This window comes from Plectropomus leopardus, chromosome 23 (assembly GCF_026936395.1).
Source record: "Plectropomus leopardus strain MGB_pleo_1.0 chromosome 23, ASM2693639v1, whole genome shotgun sequence".
NCBI lineage: Eukaryota > Metazoa > Chordata > Actinopteri > Perciformes > Serranidae > Plectropomus > Plectropomus leopardus.
Genome location: NC_142198.1, coordinates 22,914,587 through 22,933,295, shown reverse-complemented (window position 1 = coordinate 22,933,295; position 18,709 = coordinate 22,914,587). Strand labels below are relative to the sequence as shown.

General features: G+C 36.5%; 3 protein-coding genes across 7 annotated transcripts; 2 read left to right on the top strand and 1 right to left on the bottom strand.

Annotated features, from left to right (window-relative positions):
* The first annotated feature begins 619 nt into the window (after positions 1–619).
* LOC121966588 (CD276 antigen homolog) lies at positions 620–4,188 on the top strand. Its single transcript, XM_088073441.1, has 6 exons — positions 620–660; positions 763–860; positions 1,515–1,856; positions 2,391–2,669; positions 2,774–2,893; positions 3,296–4,188. Exons 1-6 carry the CDS (start codon positions 653–655, stop codon positions 3,880–3,882), a joined length of 1,434 nt encoding a protein of 477 aa, XP_087929567.1. The 5' UTR covers positions 620–652; the 3' UTR covers positions 3,883–4,188.
* Positions 4,189–6,747: 2,559 nt separating this feature from the next.
* LOC121938869 (low affinity immunoglobulin gamma Fc region receptor III-B-like) lies at positions 6,748–12,685 on the bottom strand. Of its 4 annotated transcripts, XM_088073448.1 has the most exons (11): positions 12,370–12,685; positions 12,225–12,284; positions 11,663–11,926; positions 10,915–11,157; positions 10,683–10,817; positions 10,305–10,582; positions 10,139–10,213; positions 9,589–9,692; positions 7,191–7,253; positions 7,064–7,123; positions 6,748–6,915 (listed from the first exon to the last, which is right to left on the bottom strand). In XM_088073448.1, the coding sequence occupies exons 1-11, from the start codon at positions 12,398–12,400 to the stop codon at positions 6,882–6,884; spliced, it is 1,347 nt and encodes a 448-aa protein (XP_087929574.1). In that variant the 5' UTR covers positions 12,401–12,685; the 3' UTR covers positions 6,748–6,881. The 4 variants fall into 4 exon arrangements, 2 of the variants coding, with proteins under 2 accessions (XP_087929574.1, XP_087929575.1); XR_015775667.1 differs by lacking the exons at positions 7,191–7,253; positions 10,305–10,582 and having other exon boundaries at positions 6,868–6,915; XR_015775666.1 differs by lacking the exons at positions 6,748–6,915; positions 10,305–10,582.
* A 1,621-nt stretch (positions 12,686–14,306) lies between these two features.
* Positions 14,307–18,542, top strand: LOC121937985 (butyrophilin subfamily 3 member A2-like). 2 transcript variants are annotated; one of them, XM_088073444.1, is made up of 6 exons: positions 14,307–14,360; positions 14,663–14,779; positions 15,251–15,589; positions 16,373–16,660; positions 17,040–17,165; positions 17,843–18,542. In XM_088073444.1, exons 2-6 carry the CDS (start codon positions 14,671–14,673, stop codon positions 18,376–18,378), a joined length of 1,398 nt encoding a protein of 465 aa, XP_087929570.1. In that variant the 5' UTR covers positions 14,307–14,360; positions 14,663–14,670; the 3' UTR covers positions 18,379–18,542. The 2 variants fall into 2 exon arrangements, with proteins under 2 accessions (XP_087929570.1, XP_087929571.1); XM_088073445.1 differs by lacking the exon at positions 14,307–14,360 and adding an exon at positions 14,403–14,550.
* Positions 18,543–18,709: the final 167 nt, after the last annotated feature.

The following is an 18,709-nucleotide window of genomic DNA, read 5'->3' as shown; positions in this document are numbered from 1 at the left end:
ACACACACACACACATTTATGCTCAGTATATTGAAGCAGCATTGACCTTTGATACCAGTCAGAATAAGTCACTGATGATAAGACGCTGCTTTGATTGGCCCAATTTCACTGAATACTTTTATAGCCTTTTGTTTTTGGACTTAATCTCTATAATGTGAGATTTTAGACAAGTATATTTTAAAAAAAAAAAATCCTTGTATGTTCATTAGAGCTTCATTAAAACAAAGTATTGACAATATAATGACTCATGCACGTATCTCACCATATTCAGAGACATGATATAAACTTTCATAATGCTGCCTTCAATACAATTTTAATTTCTTACTCCTGAAAAATGGCGATTTTGGAGATAGGAGTTAAACGCCAAACAGCATCAACTTGCTAAAAAGGAATCAGTACACGAGCCAATCACAGTCACAGAATGTATTTTGTATTTTTGACTGAAAAACTCATAAGAAGGCATGTGTAGAGCATTGAGCATACCGTCTTACTCTGAAGCCACAAAAATCTTTGAGTTTAACAGAAAGAAACAGTAAAGTCATAAAACGTGTTATCTATTTACCCAGGGGGGAGGGGCCAAGGCTCTCATGGTTACATTTCAGGTTGTTTGATTGTGGACTTTGACCTGCTTTGCTGTAAAGTGAAGCGACACATGCAAAGGTAGGATATTTACATGGAAACTACGAATGAAACTTTTAATCTCACTGTGTACGAGTTAAACATTTTTTGGCTCATTTAGAGTTGACTTATTTCCATTTTCAGAACTCCCAAAATGACTCACATGATGGACAAACTCTTGAAATCTCAGCTCGAGGGCTTCATGGCGTTGGTCTTTCTTCTTCTAACACACTCTGGTGGAGGTAAATTACTCACAAAACGATGCTAAATCGTGATCAGTTTGGATTTAATAACATTAAAAGTTGTACACTGACAAAATGGTCACATGAAGTCAGACAGCGACAAACATAAATGATACAAAACATAAAATGCACCACAGAGCTTTAAGTCATTTACGTCTGCAGACACTCTGAGTTAATTTTCAACTGTGCAAATTTGTCTCAACAGCAAAACTGTACAATAATTGAAACTGACTTAAAGCTCTCTACAGTATGGTTCAATAATAATTCAACTGTGCAAAATTGTCTATTATTGAATTCTCACCTTTTCTGCGCTTGCATTTATAGTAAGCAAACCTGTAGTATAATGCATATATTTGTACATACTGCTGTCTTCATGTGCTCCTCCAAAGTTGTAATTAAAAGAGGGAAATCGGGAGATTTTAATGATATAGTTGCCAAGTTGTGATGTCTGTGTGACGTTTCAGGGCAGCAGAAAAGAGTAAAATAGTAGCAGAGGAATATTAGAGTCTTGAGAAATAATGGAAAATTGAATGTGTTGTCCAGTGTGCTGACCAAAGAGGCTGATGTTAAAGTCAGTTATAGCCTCACTTTAACACATTGGTGTCAAGGATTATAAGGAGGAGTTAGAAAAACAGGCATTTTCTCTCCTCGTAGGTCAGTCTCAGGTGACTGGAACGTCTCTGCCTATAGTGGCAATGATTGGTGATGACGCCGTTCTGCCATGTCACCTGGAAACTGCGACGGATGCCACACACCTGACCGTAGAATGGACCAGATCCGACCTGGACCCCAGATTTGTTTATTTTAGGCGAGACGGTGTTGAGTTTCAGCAGGAGCAAAATCCCCTCTACACGGGGAGAACATCGCTGTCCACCAACAAACTTAAGTTTGGAGACATTTCACTAAAACTCTCCAAAGTAAGACTCTCTGACGCCGGGACCTACAGATGCCTCGTTCCTAAATCTGGTACAGAATCTGCGATCGTGCTTACTGTTGGTAAGTTCACACTAATCCACTGTGCACCTGAAAAACTCATCCATGAAAGGTATAAATGCCTCGTGTAGTTATAACTGATAGTTTATCGGCAGAAATGGATCGATAATGTAAGGAGGGTTTGGAGGGCCTGATAACATTATACGTGGTAGATTTAAGGGTTCTGTACATAGGCAACAAGAAACATGTAGCTGACCAGAGTATTTTGGCAAGTACCAAAAATGTACTCAACTGACAACAAGTTACCTTTGAAGTCCACATTTTTAACAACCTGAGAGCTACTTGTGTTGACCACAGGGGTTGTTGAGGTGAAAAAAATCACAATTTTGGTGACCAGAGCAGCAATTAGGCCAACTAACGAGACCAGAAGGGCATGTGGACCAGTTAGTTGGGTAATTGTACTCACCACAGGGGTATTTGAAACAAATATTTTCATTTACATGTGTTGTTCAGCTAAAAGGTGTATAGACTGTATGTCGTGTCCAATGTCAACCTCTTTTCTTTATTTTAATGTTATTTTTTTTTACTTTCTTTTAGGTTCCATCTCCAAACCAGAGGTAGAGATTTCCAAACTTGACGATGGATTGTCGTTGGATTGTAAATCTAAAGGCTGGTATCCAGAGCCTGAGGTGTTGTGGCTGGACGGTGAGGGACACGTCCTCTCTGCTGGACCTACAGAGACAGTCAGAGGTCCTGATGACCTCTATACTGTCAGCAGCAGAGTGACTGTGGACAAGAGACACAGCAACAGCTTCACCTGCAGAGTCCAACAGAACCACATCAACCAGACCAGAGAGACACAAATCCTGGTCCCAGGTAGAAAACATGACGTAGAAGTTACTGATGTTTTCTCTCTGTTAGTCACAGACAGTTTAAGTCTAATTTTATGACTACATCTGGTATATGTTTTGTAATTTCAGTGGATTTCTTCATGGTTCAGTCCAGTTTTGCTGCTCGCATCAGTATCTGCCTGGTTGTTTGCATCATTTCTATTGTTGCAGTTGTCTTTATTGTGTGTAAATGGGGAAAAAACAAAAAAGGTAAGTTAAACTTCCTTTTTCTTCTTTAAACAAACTACAAATTACTTGCATCTTTTTCATATTATTCTCACATTAATTACATCTGTAGTGGGTAACGTGATCTTAGCCTCAGCTAAGGTCACGTGTTGGGTGTAAGTTTGCTCATACCTTTACATTGCCCCTTTGCCACAAAAATTAATATCCTCAATAAATAAATATATAAAATAAAATAAAGTAAACCCCAATTATTACATATAAGTGTTGTCTTTTACATTTATATTTTTCAAAAAAATTGAAGTCAGTTTTTTATGACTTCATTATTCTACCACACCAAGCAATTGCATTTTTTAATTTTCCAATGATATCAGATTCCTGCTGTGCTTCTCAGAAACAAAATAATATATTTCTCTCCTATTCACACAGAAACCACAGACAAAGGCATAGAGCTTCAGCTTATGATGGGAGGAGAAGCAGACAGAGAGAAGTTCATGACAGAAAGTGAGAAAATTACATATTTGGAAAATGCAAAGGCAAAAGTTGAGGAGGAGTTCAAGAAGACTAAGGAGGAACTGAAACATGTGGAACAAGTAATTAAAACACTGAAAACCCAGAAGACGGAGCTGAAGGACCAGAGAGAGAAACTTATCTCACTACAGCAGGAGGACAAAATACAGATAAAAGAGAACGAGAAGAAGCTGCGGGAGATACCAAAACTTGGCAAAGAAACCAAAATGCAAAAGCGTGAAAAGATCAAACAGGATCTGTGTAAGCGACAGGCCGAACATGATGCTCTGTTAAAGAGCACTGATAATCTACTGGAAACAACGGAAAAGATGATTATTCAAATGACAGAAAAAAAGGGGAAACTAGAGAGAGACCAGGAGAAATTAACTCAGCACCTAAAAGAGACAGAGAGGCAGAGAGAAGAAATCCAGAGGAAACTTCGGTTAGAGACCTCAGAGAGAGAAGACGGAAAGACAGAGACATTATCCAGAGGCCTGATCATTTAAAAAATCTACGTGTTCAAACCACGTGACGTCTGTGACATTTCTATTTTCATACATACATTTCCATTTTTTAATTAATGGCTCAATTTTAGTGTTTTATTCTAAAAGTTCCATGTTTAAAAGACATCAAGCCATTTTTAAATTTAATGAAGACTTTCCCAACATCCTCAAGCCAATGACGAATCAAAAGTGCAAATATAACTTTTTTATTGTCTTTCATAATTGAGAAATACAGCATTTTATTGTGCAGAAATTGTGTTTTATAGTTACTAAAAAACTAAATATAATAAAGTAACAACTTTTTGTCTAGTTTTGTCTGTGTGTGGTTTGTGTCTACGAAGCTTAAATTATTACCAGCATCTATAATGTCTAAAACAAAACACAGAGCAAAGTATACAGCACGCCTTTGTGGTTTTTCACTTTTTCTGCGTGTGAATCAGCTGTGAGACTCTTACTGGTTATAACGACGGCTGCTACGTTTGTTTATGGTGCTCAAAGTTGTACTGATCTTGGTACCAATAAAACTCTGCAACAGCCAGGACAGAAGTTGATGAAACAGACTCAGATTTTGGTGAAACAACAAAGATAAAAGCTGAGTGAAAAGCAGACGGAGGTGAGTGAAATATTAATAAATACCACAGCGACGACTGCTTCTTAAAATCTCCTCAATCAGGATGGAGGGCTAAATATTTCTGATTAAATACAAAAACAAACAACAAAAAAACCCCACCAGAATAAGAGTGCTTAATTGTATTGCTACAGGATCAAATTAACTATTTTAGGGATGCAAAATGTTGCTAATCATGTGGATTTATATTGCTCATTTATCTTATTGACCAAAGTAGCTGTTATTCAGCTGTGTCCTCCGTATTCTCTGTCATTGACTCGTTTGTCTTGTCTGCTTTGGCAGTTGCTTTTTCATGTGAGTGTGCGTCAGTTATTTTTTGTGTAATTCTGAGTTTCCACAGTGAAGCAGTCCAACCAGCAGAAGCAGCAGAGCCACCATCAAAATGGTGAAAATGGTCCTTAAAATGAGATAAATGTGACAGGAGTGATCTGAGGAGGGATGAGTTTCTCTCTGAACTGCTGCAAAGACAGAAAAAACACAAGTATCTGCATGAGACGTGACGGTCATAATATGGTGAAAATATCCCTTCACTTAAGAAAGCGTCAATATATAATTTAAATACATTTAATAAAAGTGAGCAGATTTCATTTTGCTCTTAAACATTTTAAAAAGAAAGCAAATGAAAACAATAAATAACATTTTACTTTGGCTGTTGCTTTATGTTTCTTAAGTATTTGACATTTGGCCCGTTTGTCACCTTTTTCCAGCACAAATGTGGTGTACCACAAGGATCAACTTTAGAGCCGCTGTCATTTCTAGTTTAGAGGAAAATGTTTGTGTTTTTATGCAGATGAAACTTGTCTCTTTTTTTAAACAGATCACATATGTAAATCAAATCATACATCTTAATGGATTTGAGTTAATTTTAAAAGAGATCATCTGATTTCGACTTGACTATCTTAAACACAACTGATTATTTAAGCAATTAACATAATTTCTGTCTAAAAAATGATTATTAAAAATAATGAGGGTTATTGGGAAACCATTTTTTTAATTACTGCAATTTAATGTGTGTGAATATTCACATTTTGGAGGAGACTCAAAAAATATTTAGATTTGTTTAGATTTTACATTGTTAATTTAAAAAACACTTCTGTTTTCAGTGTTTATTTCTGCACTTTTCAGTGCATCATATTCAATTAAACAATCAGTCGTCAGTTTAAGCTGAATTCACACAAAGTTTCACAATTTAGCAAATTTTATAAACCCATAATTTTAAAGACAAATACAATAAGGAATTTCACATAGATAACTTCTGGAGACCTTTCAGTGTGAGCATTCATACAGATTTAAGGTGCTATAATTTTGCTGGGACTTTTCAAATTCTGCTCTTAATATAGTCTCAACAAACAAACCTCGTTTAAAACCCTCACCCTTCTGAACTGTCTCATCTCTGACAGCCAGCCAGCTCTGCGGTGACTCTCCAAACTCAGAAATGCTGCACTTGTAAAGTCCTTCATTAGATTTGGAAACGCTGTGGATGATCATCTCTGCTGTGACGCTGGTGCCAACCAGCAGGTCGTCTTTATAGAAATCAGCTATGAGGGCAAAAGAGGTCGTTTTGCTTCTACAGCGCAAAGTCACAGCGCCGCCCTCCATCACAGGGAGGACAGGACTCTCCAGGATCACTGAACCACCTAAAAGAAAGTTATTATTAATATTATTATTGATATTATTATTAAATCAATCATATTAGGTCATTAGAAAATGCATAACAAAGATTTAAAAAGTAACGCATTAATAAGTAAACACACATTTTGAATTTGGTTCGAGCGAAGAAGTAATGACATCGACTTTTATCTGCAGGTTTTATTATTGTAATAGCTCATTGTCTGTTTCAGTCAAACCAATTTGCCGAGCATTCAGTGGTTTAAAGACGTGTGAAAGAGAGAGAAGTGACCTGAATTTCAAAGCGTTTAAGGAAAATGTTTAAATTTTTATGTACATTTTAGCCATTTTACTACAAATTATTTATTCCAGAAATTATTGCTGATAACTTTTTATTTAACAAAAAAAGAAGCATTATCCAAAATCTGAAGCACACTTAAAAAAAACCCCAAAATGAAGCACTTATTTTAAGATGTAGTACATAATCATTGATTTTTTATGATTTAATTTAATTTGTATTCATGATTTTTTAGTAATCCATCCATTACCAGTGACAGTGATGTTGACAGCGTTGCTTCTCTTGTCTCCAGTCTCACACCAGTATTCCCCGCTGTCTGTCAGGTAAGCGGGTTTGATGGCACAAAAGGACGCCGGCGTCGTCACCCAGGTGCTGACACACTCTCCGACTTTCCCCTTTAACCTCCTCATGACGGTCAGCCCGCTCGAGGAGTTAAAACCCTCACAGTTAAAAGACACGTCCCTGTATTCAAAGATCTGCAGTTTGGTTGGAACGATCAGAGCTAAAACAGAGACATGAGGACAGAAAGGACATGTTGAGAGATTTTAAAATATATATACACTCATAATATATATATATTACACTATACACTAACAAATACAAATGTAACTTTTGTATCAGTAGAGAAAACAGACTTGACTGCTACTTACCACTTTGTTGAGGATAACTGAGGGAAATTTGTGCGACCAGGAGCGTCAGCACGTTCCTCCCTGCAGAGATTAAAGTATAAGACACTGGTGTTTATATTTGTAATGAACGAACAGAGTCAGTACTCACACAGTCGGACGCAGAGAGCTGTGACCTCCATGGTGTCTTCCTGCCGACCGTCTGAGCTTCAGGCTGAAATACAGGCGAAGTTTAACGAAGGTGAGAACTTCCTCTTCCTGTGCGGCCAAGAGATGATGTCGACGCAAAACTGCTGAAGCTTGGCGGCCCGTCACTTTGGCGCATGGCAATCAGTGCTGTGATGTTATGTGTTTTTTTACCTGTTTACTAGATGGTAAAACATTTTATTATTTTTTCATTTTTTTATTTATTGTTGTTGTGTTGTTCTTTAATTTGCCTTGCATTTACAATTAGAGTTGATTATTAGACAATTTAGACAATAGAGTATTTCATAATTCATATTTATTATAATAACAAAATTATTTATTAATTCTATTTATTTTCTTTATCTCAAAGCATTAACTGAGAGCTTTTGTTACTATTTGGATTATTTTGTACTGTTTCAGTCTTACATTCCTAGAAACATCCCAAATTCGGAGAAAAGTCCTAAAATTCTAGAATTGCTCTGAAATTTTAGAATCTTAAAGTCCTAAAAACATCCTAAAGTCAGAGAAACCTAGAAAAGTCCTAAAATCCTGGCAACATACTTGAATCCCAGAAACGTGCAAAAATGCTTGAAAATTTCACAAATATCTAAAAAATAGTAAAATAGTAATAGTAAAAAATAGTCCTACAGTCCTAGAAATGTCCTATAATCCTAGAAACATCCTAAAATCAGGTCATTTCAGCCTCTGTTGCTTTAAATTTGACCATCTGTCATTTTGTATGAAGACCAAATCTCCCGGTTACCCCGGAAACAGATACAGTACAGAGATACCAACATGTTTACCAGTTTGGAAAGTAAAAAAATAATATATGGTGATTTTAATTTTGACACAAAAGGTCAAATGAAGTCTGACTTTTTGTTACGTGCCATTATTCAGGTCAGGTCTTGTGTAGTGTAGTTATATTAAAGGTCGACGCCTTCATGTGAAGTTATTTCAGTCGCTCTGACGTCAGATCAGCATGTCGATAGTTGAACCACAGCGAGTGTTTAAAATCTGCAGCAGCTCTGTTCTTTTAAACAGCGTCTTCAGACGTGTGAACAGACAGAGCAGACGGGACGATGTGGTTTTACCCTGACACCGCGACACGACGCACAACCACGCCCGTCTGTTTTTAGAAAAGCTTTGAACCGCTGCACTCATTTCAAAATGAATCATTATATACACTGTTATCGCTGTTTTATTCTTTATTATGACACATAACACTCCAACTAATGGAATCCAATTTTTAATTTTTGAAATCAAAAACGTCAATGACATTTTCTTTTCTTGGTTTCTTGGACTTCAGAGTTTCTCCTTCAGTCAGACGAGTGCTGTCAGTGACCTGGAACATCAAATATTATGAAGATTATATAAAAAAATGTTCATTTCATTTCATTTTATTTTTTTTTCATTTTAACATTAAATCTTAATTTAGGCTTCTCTGCTTGTTTTAAGAATTTATATCATATTATATTATTTTAATTTATTTAATGAAGTTCAGTCACCAGAAGAAAGCGTTATGATTGTACATTTCTGACATGGATACATGATATACATGATATATATACACATCTGTATGTTTTATGTGTTATATCAACATGCTAATGTTTTTTAATCACACATTGGGACTTTTTCAGCTGTGTTTGTCTCGACAAGCCAAAATATGTTGGATTTTTTTAGCATAACTAAGTGCTTTTTGCACCAAGACCTTACCACAGCCTTCGCACAAAATACAATTGAAACAAGTTTCAACAAATTCTCTACATACAAAATAATAAAAATACAAACATAAGATATCTGCGATTTGCAGAAATGTACAATATCAGCACTTATTCCGGCACTTGTTTTGTTATAATATGAGAATTTGAACTAGACCAGCGACCACAAGAGGCATCCTGCACAGGCTAATAAATTAACCCTTTAAGACCTGGAGTGACATCAGTTTTCCCAAAATACACGGGAAAAAACACAATGAGCAACTTGGCAAGAAATGCTCCAAAAATTGTAAAAAAAAAAAAAATAATAATAAAAAAAATAATAATAATAAAAATAAAAATAAAAATAATAATAATAAAAATAATAATAATAAAAATAATAATAATAATAATAATAATAATAATGGGGATTATTATATTTAACAAAAATGTCTAGAAAATTATCTTTATTATTCTGTCAAATATATATTCTATATTTTTTCTTTCTTTTTTCTCCCAGAACCTTCTTGCAATTTTTTACCAATTTCTTGCTACTTTTTGGTGCACTTTTTGTTAAGTTGCTTGTTGCCCTCCTCCCATGTTTTTTAACAGAAAAATTTACTCCGGTATCAAAGGGTTAACAGGAGATGGGCACCTGCTGATTCTTACCTAATCGATCGTGTAGTAGAAGGTGTATTCAGCCGTTTCAGTTTGGTCGCCGCCTGCTGAGGGAGCGTCGCTGACGGGCGTCGCTGTGAAGATGGATGCTCCGGCTTTTGTTTTAGAAACAGTTGAAATGTTTTAGCTTGTTGGCGGGAAAATTACTTTATTTATCATTTTATAACATGGAGGAGGATATGCAGTGGATTGGCCTTTCTTAAATATGAACTGAGGCGGGAAACTCCACTTTGAGACATAAAAGTCGACCTGAGTTACCCCGAGACTGAAACGTAGAGGCGTAAATTGAGTGGTTTTTCCACCACAGAGCACCTGAGGCTGTCTGGTGAAATAAATAAAGTTTTTGATGTATTCTTGATGACATGTGACAGGCTGCTGCAGAGCTGAGGGCCCTGTTTTTTCTCTCTGTGGTTTCTCACGTTTCATGTATGAAAATACGTCTGTGGCTTTATAAACTCGGTCTGGGCTTTTTAAACATAGACTAACTTTAGCCCGAGCTTTAAACGTTTCCCTTTTCTCAGTGTTTATCTGTGTAAAGTACCTGTACAAAAGCTGTCTGGTGTGTTTGAAGAGCATGTGGTTGTCTGTGGTTGACCTTCACTGGTTGGTTCAGACGCTGAAAAAAACAAAAAAAAAAAATAAGCTGTTAATGTTCATCTTAGCAGGAATAAGTCAGTAAGATATTTATCCAAGTGATTCATACAGACCCCTCTACAGCCTGTGGTTTCAAAAACATATGCATGCATTTTGGCAACAAAATATGGTGTTGTTCGCCAGCCATCCAAATCAATACAGACGAGGAAGCGACATTGAATAAAAAATAAATAAGAAAATACAAATCTTGTATAGCACTGTCCACGCTCCGTACGAAATGATGACGTCGTAAGTGTGCCCGCCAAAATGACAAAAATGTACCAGCACATACACGCTCTGCTCTCTTTACCTGTTTGTGTTTCAGCTGACTGTGGTCTTGGACTGTGGTTCACTGGAGTACAAACAAGAAGACGTTAGTCATAAACTGCAAAGCAAACACTTTGTATTTTTCGTTTGCTCAATGTTTTTCTTTTTGTTTCTTTCCACAGTACCTCTGTGTTCGGCACAAAGACAAAATCCCAGCAGCAGCAGAGTCGCCAGACACGAGGACAGATTGACGATCAGCAGAAGGAGACCGGAGGAACGACTGTAAGAAGGATGCGTTTCTTCATAAAGTGATGGAGAAACTGTTAAATGATGAGCTTTATTAAATCATTTTGTCAAAAGTACTCAAAATGGCATTTTAAAAGTTGTGCATGAATCAGATTGTTTGTTGCGTCTCACCTCTGACAGCCAACCAGCTTTCTGCTGATTCTTCATCAGCGATGATACACTTGTACAATCCTTCATCAGACTTGGAAACATTGTGGATGGTGATGTTTCCTTTATAGCCGGTCCCTGTTCTGCTGCCATTTTTATAAAAATCTGCGATACAGTCAGAGGAGGTCATCCTGTTCTTACAGCGCAGAGTCACAGCGTCTCCCTCCGTCACAGGCAGAGCAGGACTCTCCAGGATCACCGATCCAGCTGAAAAACAAAAGTTTGAACAATTATTATATGCAATAATTTAGGTGGAATAGGACAAACAATTAAAGCTGCACACTCTGACTGAGTCGACCAGCAGGGGGCAGGATATCAGCTGTCTGTGCATGGAAAGGCAGGCAGTCAAAGACTAGAATTTATCAAGACTAAATTCTAAAAATGTACGCGCTTAATTTAGACAGCGAAGAAATCATTTGTTTTTACAAAGATTCATTTGCTCCATAAGTTAGAGGCCATCTTCCAATAGACTGCAACAGTTTACATGAGCGCAGAATTCAAAATGTTGTCAAAACGTCAGTTTTTGAGAAACAATTCTGAAATAATAACCACTAAATCTACTACTTAAACATTACATTTTCCAATTTTCTTTATGAACCTTGGAGATTTATTTAGCAAGAATTTGCAAGTTTATGTTTACAGCACCTTTAAGAGTCAAACATTTTGATTCATTCTCAATTTTTGATAAATAGATAAATAAAAGAACACATACCGGTGACACTGATGAAGACGGAGTTGCTTTTCTCTCCTTCTTTAGTTTCACACCAGTATTCTCCGCTGTCTAATGGATAGGCGTGTTGAATCAAACACGGTCCCCATGATGTCTCCCAGTGAGCAGCACACGTCGTTTTGACCCCCTTCATCGTCCTCATCACTCTCCACTCGGTGAAGTTATCAAATCCCTCACAGTCACAAGAAATCGAGTCATATTCGAAGAACTGGAGCTTGTTTGGAAGAATACGAAGAGAAGTTGCATCTGAGAATGAAACAGAAAATGATTAGTTATTATCTTCATATTTAATTTAGTATCACTCTTCTCAATAAAATGAGCAACTTTTATTGTGAACAGACCTCAAGAAGACTTTAATTTTGGAAAGTATAGCATGAAATTAAAAAAGACCATTCTGAAGTGGAGGTACATTTGAGAGTCCAGATGAATTCAGATGAGTTCAGTATATAGTTTTAGTCCACTTTAAATTACGGTTAAAAGGTCTGCATGAAGACTTTAAGATTTTATGATCAAAAGTTTAATATAAATATAAATTAATACTCACCAGCTCTCTCAGCACAGGAAAACTGATCCTCTGCTACCAGAAATATCAATGCATTTATTACTGGAGAAGAAAATAGAGGCTTTTATTTGAATATTTATTATAATTAAAATATTAATATTTAGAGACAAACAGATTGAGTACTCACACAGTGTGGAGCAGAGGACTGTGACGTCCATGTTGTCTCGCTGCTGACTGACGGATCATCACAGCAAGAGACACATAAATGTTGTGTAGGTGAGAGCGTCCTCTTCCTGTGCTGCTTATTTCTGCTGACTGAAACTTCAGAGTTTGTCTGTGATGCAGAGCTGAGCTGATTTATTGGCTGAGACTTCAAGCAGCACCAGAAAAATCACAGGTTTCCAAAGCAGAAAGTTACAAAAATGTTTAACAAACTAACACATTAAAATGTTCGGGTAAACCACGTAGCTTATTTTCATTGGCAGGTCAACTGATTTACCTCAAAAACTAGTTCAGACTTCAGCCAGCAGGTTAGTTCATCGTCGAGACTCAACTTGTTATGTGATTTCTAAAGTAGGAATACTCAACCTACGGCCTAATTATCCATAAGGTGTCAGAGTGCATAAAGCAGCATCAAAACAGAGCCTATTTATTAAAAAAAAGCCAGTGGAGGATTCCCCCCGACAGAAGACACAGCAGAGACGCCGATGTCCTAAAATCCTGGAAACCCCAAAAGTTCTTGAAATGTCAACAAATTCTTGAAATGTCCTGAAACCTGAAAAAGAAAAACACAATCATCTAAACAAAAGCAACATCAGATGTAACACTGCACATGATCTCAGTTACACAAAACACAATATTGAGCACACACGTCACATAAAACATATTTAACACACATCAGTCAATCAGTGAGAATTGCTAGAAAAGATGCTTAATTCGTGGAAATGTTCTAAAATACATGAAAAGTCTGAAAATCCTAGAAATGTCCTAAAATAATGGAAATATCCTAAAATTCCATAAACATCCCAAAATCCAAGAAACATCCTAAAATCCTAGAAATCTTACAGTCCTAAAAAAACATCTAAAGAAATCCCAGAAATCTCAATTCTAAAAACATCCTTTAATCACAGAAATGTCCTAAAATATTGGAAATATACTAAAATTCCAGAAACATCCCAAAATAAAAAAAGTCCTAAAATCACCCTGGAATCCTAGAAATGCCCTAAAATCTTGGAAATCTTACGGTCCTAAATAAAAATCCTTAAATCCTAAAAATATCCCGAAATCCTAGAAACTTCTTAAAATCCTAGAAATCTCTCACAATCCCAAAAACATCCTTAAATCCTAGAAATGAAAAATCTGAGAATAAAAAGCCGGACTCAAAGAGTTCATGATCACTGTGCTCAAAAGCAGACAAATAAATACGAAATAAAACAGGTAAACTTATCCAAACGGAGGTCGGACTGCAGGATGAGACGAGAAGACGAGGCGGAGGCTGCTGAGTGAAACAGGTACAGGTGAGCAGGTTGGTGTTTGGGGACAGGTGTGCAGGTGAAATGTGACACTCATCACGTGACCGGCGCTCTGCTGCCCTCTGCTGAAAAACATCAGTCATTTAAAAACTGGCTGCTTGATTTTACTTCCTTGTTGATTTAAGGGCCGCTGAAGTGTTTTTTTTTTCTTTATACGAAGAAACAATGCCAAAGTCCAGTGACAATGGTTAACCCTTTGATACCCGAGTAAACTGGCTTGATGTCTTTAAAACAACTTGAGAAATGATGCAAAAATTACAAAAACCCCCTAACTATACTAAAAAAAATAGAAAAAAAGGAAAATGACACAAAAGTAATTAAAAAATCTAAAAAATAATTTCTATTATAATTATAAATGCAAATAATGCTACGATTAACTCTTTGAGACTTGAGTAAAAAAAATATAAAAACAAAATGAAATAAAATAAAATAAAATTACATATATATAATATACATATATATATATATATATGTATATATAAATGCAGAAAAAAAAGACATGCACATTTTTAAACAGGCTACTGTAACAGGATGCAGCTCCAAGACGGAAAACATGCCCAAACTTACACACACAGAAGAATCACAGTTCAAAGTCCGCGTCATTAAGGCCTCGGGACTTTAGCCGTGCAGCTGAGCCGATTCACAGGTATGTAACGTTTTAAACAAAAATGCATCTTTGAACTGCTGATATCGGTGGACTTCACTCAGTGTCTGCTTCTAACTCGACGCTCTGATGTCCGTTTTTGTTGAAAAGAGTCGGAAACGTAAAGACTCAGCTGAGATTTATTTGTACAATCTTCGGCATAAAGATAAAGAGAACGGAGGACGTTTGTGAGGTCAGAATCAATTATGACAGTGTGTTGGGGGAAAAGACCTCTATGAAGGTAAATGAAATAAAATAAAATAAAACCATCCATCTCAGAGGTGTTTTTTACGTGTTTATTTCAGAGCTGAGGATGAGTCAGCAGTGGAAACGAAGGCTCTCTACATGTCATCTTGTTGCCTTCAGTACTTTAGTTTTCCATCACGGAGCTGTTTTCCTTCTCCTGACACGCTGTTGTGGAGGTAAGTTACACAAACACATCAGCTTCTGTTCAAAGATTAAATGTCATAATTAAAGTTCAGTGAAAGTATGGAGGCCCTGAGCAGCCATACCTTCATACATAATGAAACTGTGATTTCCCAAAATAATTTTTGCAGAAATTTGTACATTTTTTTCTTAGAAATTTGTCACTTTTTTTTTGTCAGAAATGAGTTTTTTTTTTCTCACAGGGTTAGGGTTAGGGTTAGGGTTAGGGTTATCAGAACCTTTATAATCTCACAGAATTTTTTTCATAGAAATTTGTGCGTGTTTTTTTTTTTAGTCACAAATTTAGGACTTTATGAACTCTTGGATAAAGTTATTTTCTCAGAAAATCGCCCTCTGTTTTTTTATTCATTTATTTATTTTAAATCTTAAGTGGCCCTAATACACCGCCGCTGAAGCCACATGAAGGAAAATAAGCGAAATTAAAAAAACGCCTGTTTCTTCTCCAGGTCAGTTTCAGATGGTCGGCCCCTCTAATCCCGTATATGCGACTCTTGGAGATGACGTCATGTTACCATGTCACCTGGAGCCGGCTACTGATGTCTCTACGAAGACGCTGGAGTGGTCCAGACTGGACCTGAACCCGCGGTTTGTCCATGTGAGGCGTGACGGCGTGGAGCTGCTGGTCAGCCAGAACCCGGCGTACGTGGGCAGGACGTCTCTGTCCTCCTCCAGACTGAAGCACGGAGACGTTTCACTCGAACTGTCCAATGTCAAAGTCTCTGATGATGGAAACTACCGGTGTCACATTCCAGCAGTGGGGACATCTGCGGTCCAGCTGGCTGTCGGTGAGTCCACATCACCTTTATTTCACAACTTCACTCTTTAACCCTTTGAAACCTGGATCAACATCACTTTTAAAAAACATGTGTTTTTGTGCTGCATCCAGATGCCTTTCGCTTGTATTCAAACCTTTGGACCCTGAACAAAGTGGTTTGAGTTCCTGTGAAATTTTAGAAAATTAAAAATAAATGTAAGAAATTATAAATAAAATTATAGCAAGAAATTGTTAAAGAGTTACAAGAAAATTGCCTAAAAAATGGAGCACAAAAAGAAAGAAAAGTAAAAACCCAAACAAAATCAAAGGGGAAAAAATGACCTGAAAAAGTGCAAAAAAAAGTATATTAAAAAGTGCAAAAAAGTGTATATATGTGTGTGTGTGTGTGTGTGTGTGTGTATAATTAGAAAGTAGAATAGCAGAATAAGATGAAGAATAATGGTCATGTGAAATAATGGTATAAAAATGATATAATACACAATAAGGGAAGAATGTCAAGAGGACTGTATTTAAAATGATTTAAATTATTTTAATTTTCCAGTAGATATTATTTTTTCTTATATCTAATTAATTAGTTTTGTTCTTTGTAATTTATATATTATTTTAGTAAATGTTCATTTATTTTCAGTAAATTTTCTTGTAATAAATTGATTTCTTGCTATTTTTTGGGTCAGTTTTTGCTCATGTGCTCCTTGCCTTCCTCCCATGGTTTTGAAAGAAGGGAAGCCGATTTGCTGATGTTTCAGAGGGTTAATTACAGCTGTGAGTGTTTTGTCCTCTCTTCTGTCGTCAGGAGCTGTTTCCTCTCCCGTTGTCATCATCGCAGAGATCGATAAAGTCAGCGGCCGACTGGTTCTGCAGTGTGAGTCTGCAGGCTGGTATCCAGAGCCTGAGGTGTTGTGGCTGGACGGTGAGGGACACGTCCTCTCTGCTGGACCTACAGAGACAGTCAGAGGTCCTGATGACCTCTATACTGTCAGCAGCAGAGTGACTGTGGACAAGAGACACAGCAACAGCTTCACCTGCAGAGTCCAACAGAGCCACATCAACCAGACCAGAGAGGCACACGTCCAGATTTCAGGTGAAAAAGACATTTTCTTACTTATTTTTTTTAAGGTTTTAAACCTTTTAAACCTTCATCAACATCAGTTTTCATTTGCTGCATTCAGATGCCTTTCAAAAACGGTTTAACCCTTTGAAACCTGAGGAACCTGATTTGATTCCAAAAATAGGAAAAACTGTCAAGCAATTGTGTTTATAATTAAAGACGGATTAGTTTAATCAAAGAAAAAAGAAAAAAAGCAATTTACAAACTACTACTTATAATTATAGCACTTTTTATTCAAAATTATGGTCCAGAAGAGAATAAAATGAAATCTGTAAAATGAACATATGTTTTTGTTTGTTTGTTTCGTTCTTTTTGTATTTTCTTGTATGTAAAGTGTGTTTTGTCGTTTCAGAGGACGTTTTCGCGGTGCCGTCTTGTTCTGCCGTCCGCATCGCTGTGATCGTGTCTGTTTGCTTCCTGCTTTCCTGCGTTTGTGCTGCTCTCTTTGTTTATGGAAGACAAACACGAAACCGAGGCGGTAAGTTTTAAATTAGATTTACCGATTTATCTATTTATCTATTGACATGTTATGGACTGCTGTGGCAGAGGTTTTCCCAGAATTCCTGTGGATGACACTGAGATCACTGCACGAACAACAACACAAGCAGATTATCAGATTATTAAAGATATGTTCAGCCTTTCTTGTGTTGTTGTTTAGCATCTTTTTGGAGTAAAAATGCATTTTTTGTGTGTGTTTCTGAGATACTTTTATATGTTGTTGTTATATATTTATTCTGTGTCTGTTTGTCTTTTTTTTTTTTTGGTCTTTCTTATTTTGCTTTTTTTTTGGTTATTTTGTGTTTCTTTGCAGTTATTTTGAGTCTTGTCCCGATCATGTAAATTTGTCTCTTAAAGTGACACAAAATGTGTCAAAAGTCAAGTAGGACAGTTCTGTAGTTTTTACATTATAAAAACAGTATTTTGTCAGTTGTAGACTCTTTTATGCACATTGTTCCATTAATCACAGCAGACTTTTAATGAAGTACTGAAGGGTTTTGTAAATAGAGCCAGCTTTTGATGAACACCAGCTTTTACATCAGAATTTACTCTCATACTTTCACAACGTCTTTATTGTGCTTCTATATTTCACTAAAGTCACTTTTCTGTTTAAAAGACATCATGACAGCAGGTCTGAATGTTTCACTGTTTGCACAGACAAAAAGATGCAGCATGAAAACAAAAGTGAAGACGGAGCAGGAGAAAGCGGAGAAGGCGAGCAGCTTGTTGAAGGACGTACGAACAGGAGGGATTCGGATGAGCAGAAGTTACAGGAGAAACAGGAGGAGAAGACAAAGATCGAACATGTGATTTCAGTACTGATGGAGCAGAAAACAGAACTGGATACCACGAGAGCAAAACACAGGTCAGAGCTGACGAAGGTGGAAGAAGAGAGGAAGAAGAACGAGAAGAAACTTGAAAAAATAGACCATGAGTTTAATGTGAAGAAAGATGCCAAAAAGAACGAGCTATTAATCATGAAACAACAACTGAACAACGAGAAAACAGAATGTCAGAAATCTTTACAGAAAATTGCACAACAACTAGAGAGAGCAGAGGACATAATTACAATAATGACAGAGCTGAAGACGAAATCAGAAAATCAGGTTGAGCAAATGAAGATACAAATTGAGAAGAAAAAGAGAGAGAGAGAGAAGAGATTGAGTGAGAAGAGAGGAAAACAAAAGCACTGATCATCGGTTCAGTCAGAGTTCACGAAGACTCAAATGACATTAAGTTCACATCAGTGTCCTTTAGATCTGGCTAACATTCGCAGAGCCAGTTTAAACAAAAAAGTTTAAAAAATTTGTTGCACTAAAACAAATCTATTTTGCAATAAAAATAAGTTTTCTTTTTATTTGTTGTGATGTTTTTTTTTAAGTAATAATCTGCTTGCTTTATTGTTGCATTAATCCTTATGTTTATTCTGAGTTTTACACATTTTTTAAATTATGACTTCTACAGATTTTTTTTCAGGATTTGGAGAATCCATCATCCATACCATCCTTTTTTTTCCTTTTTTGT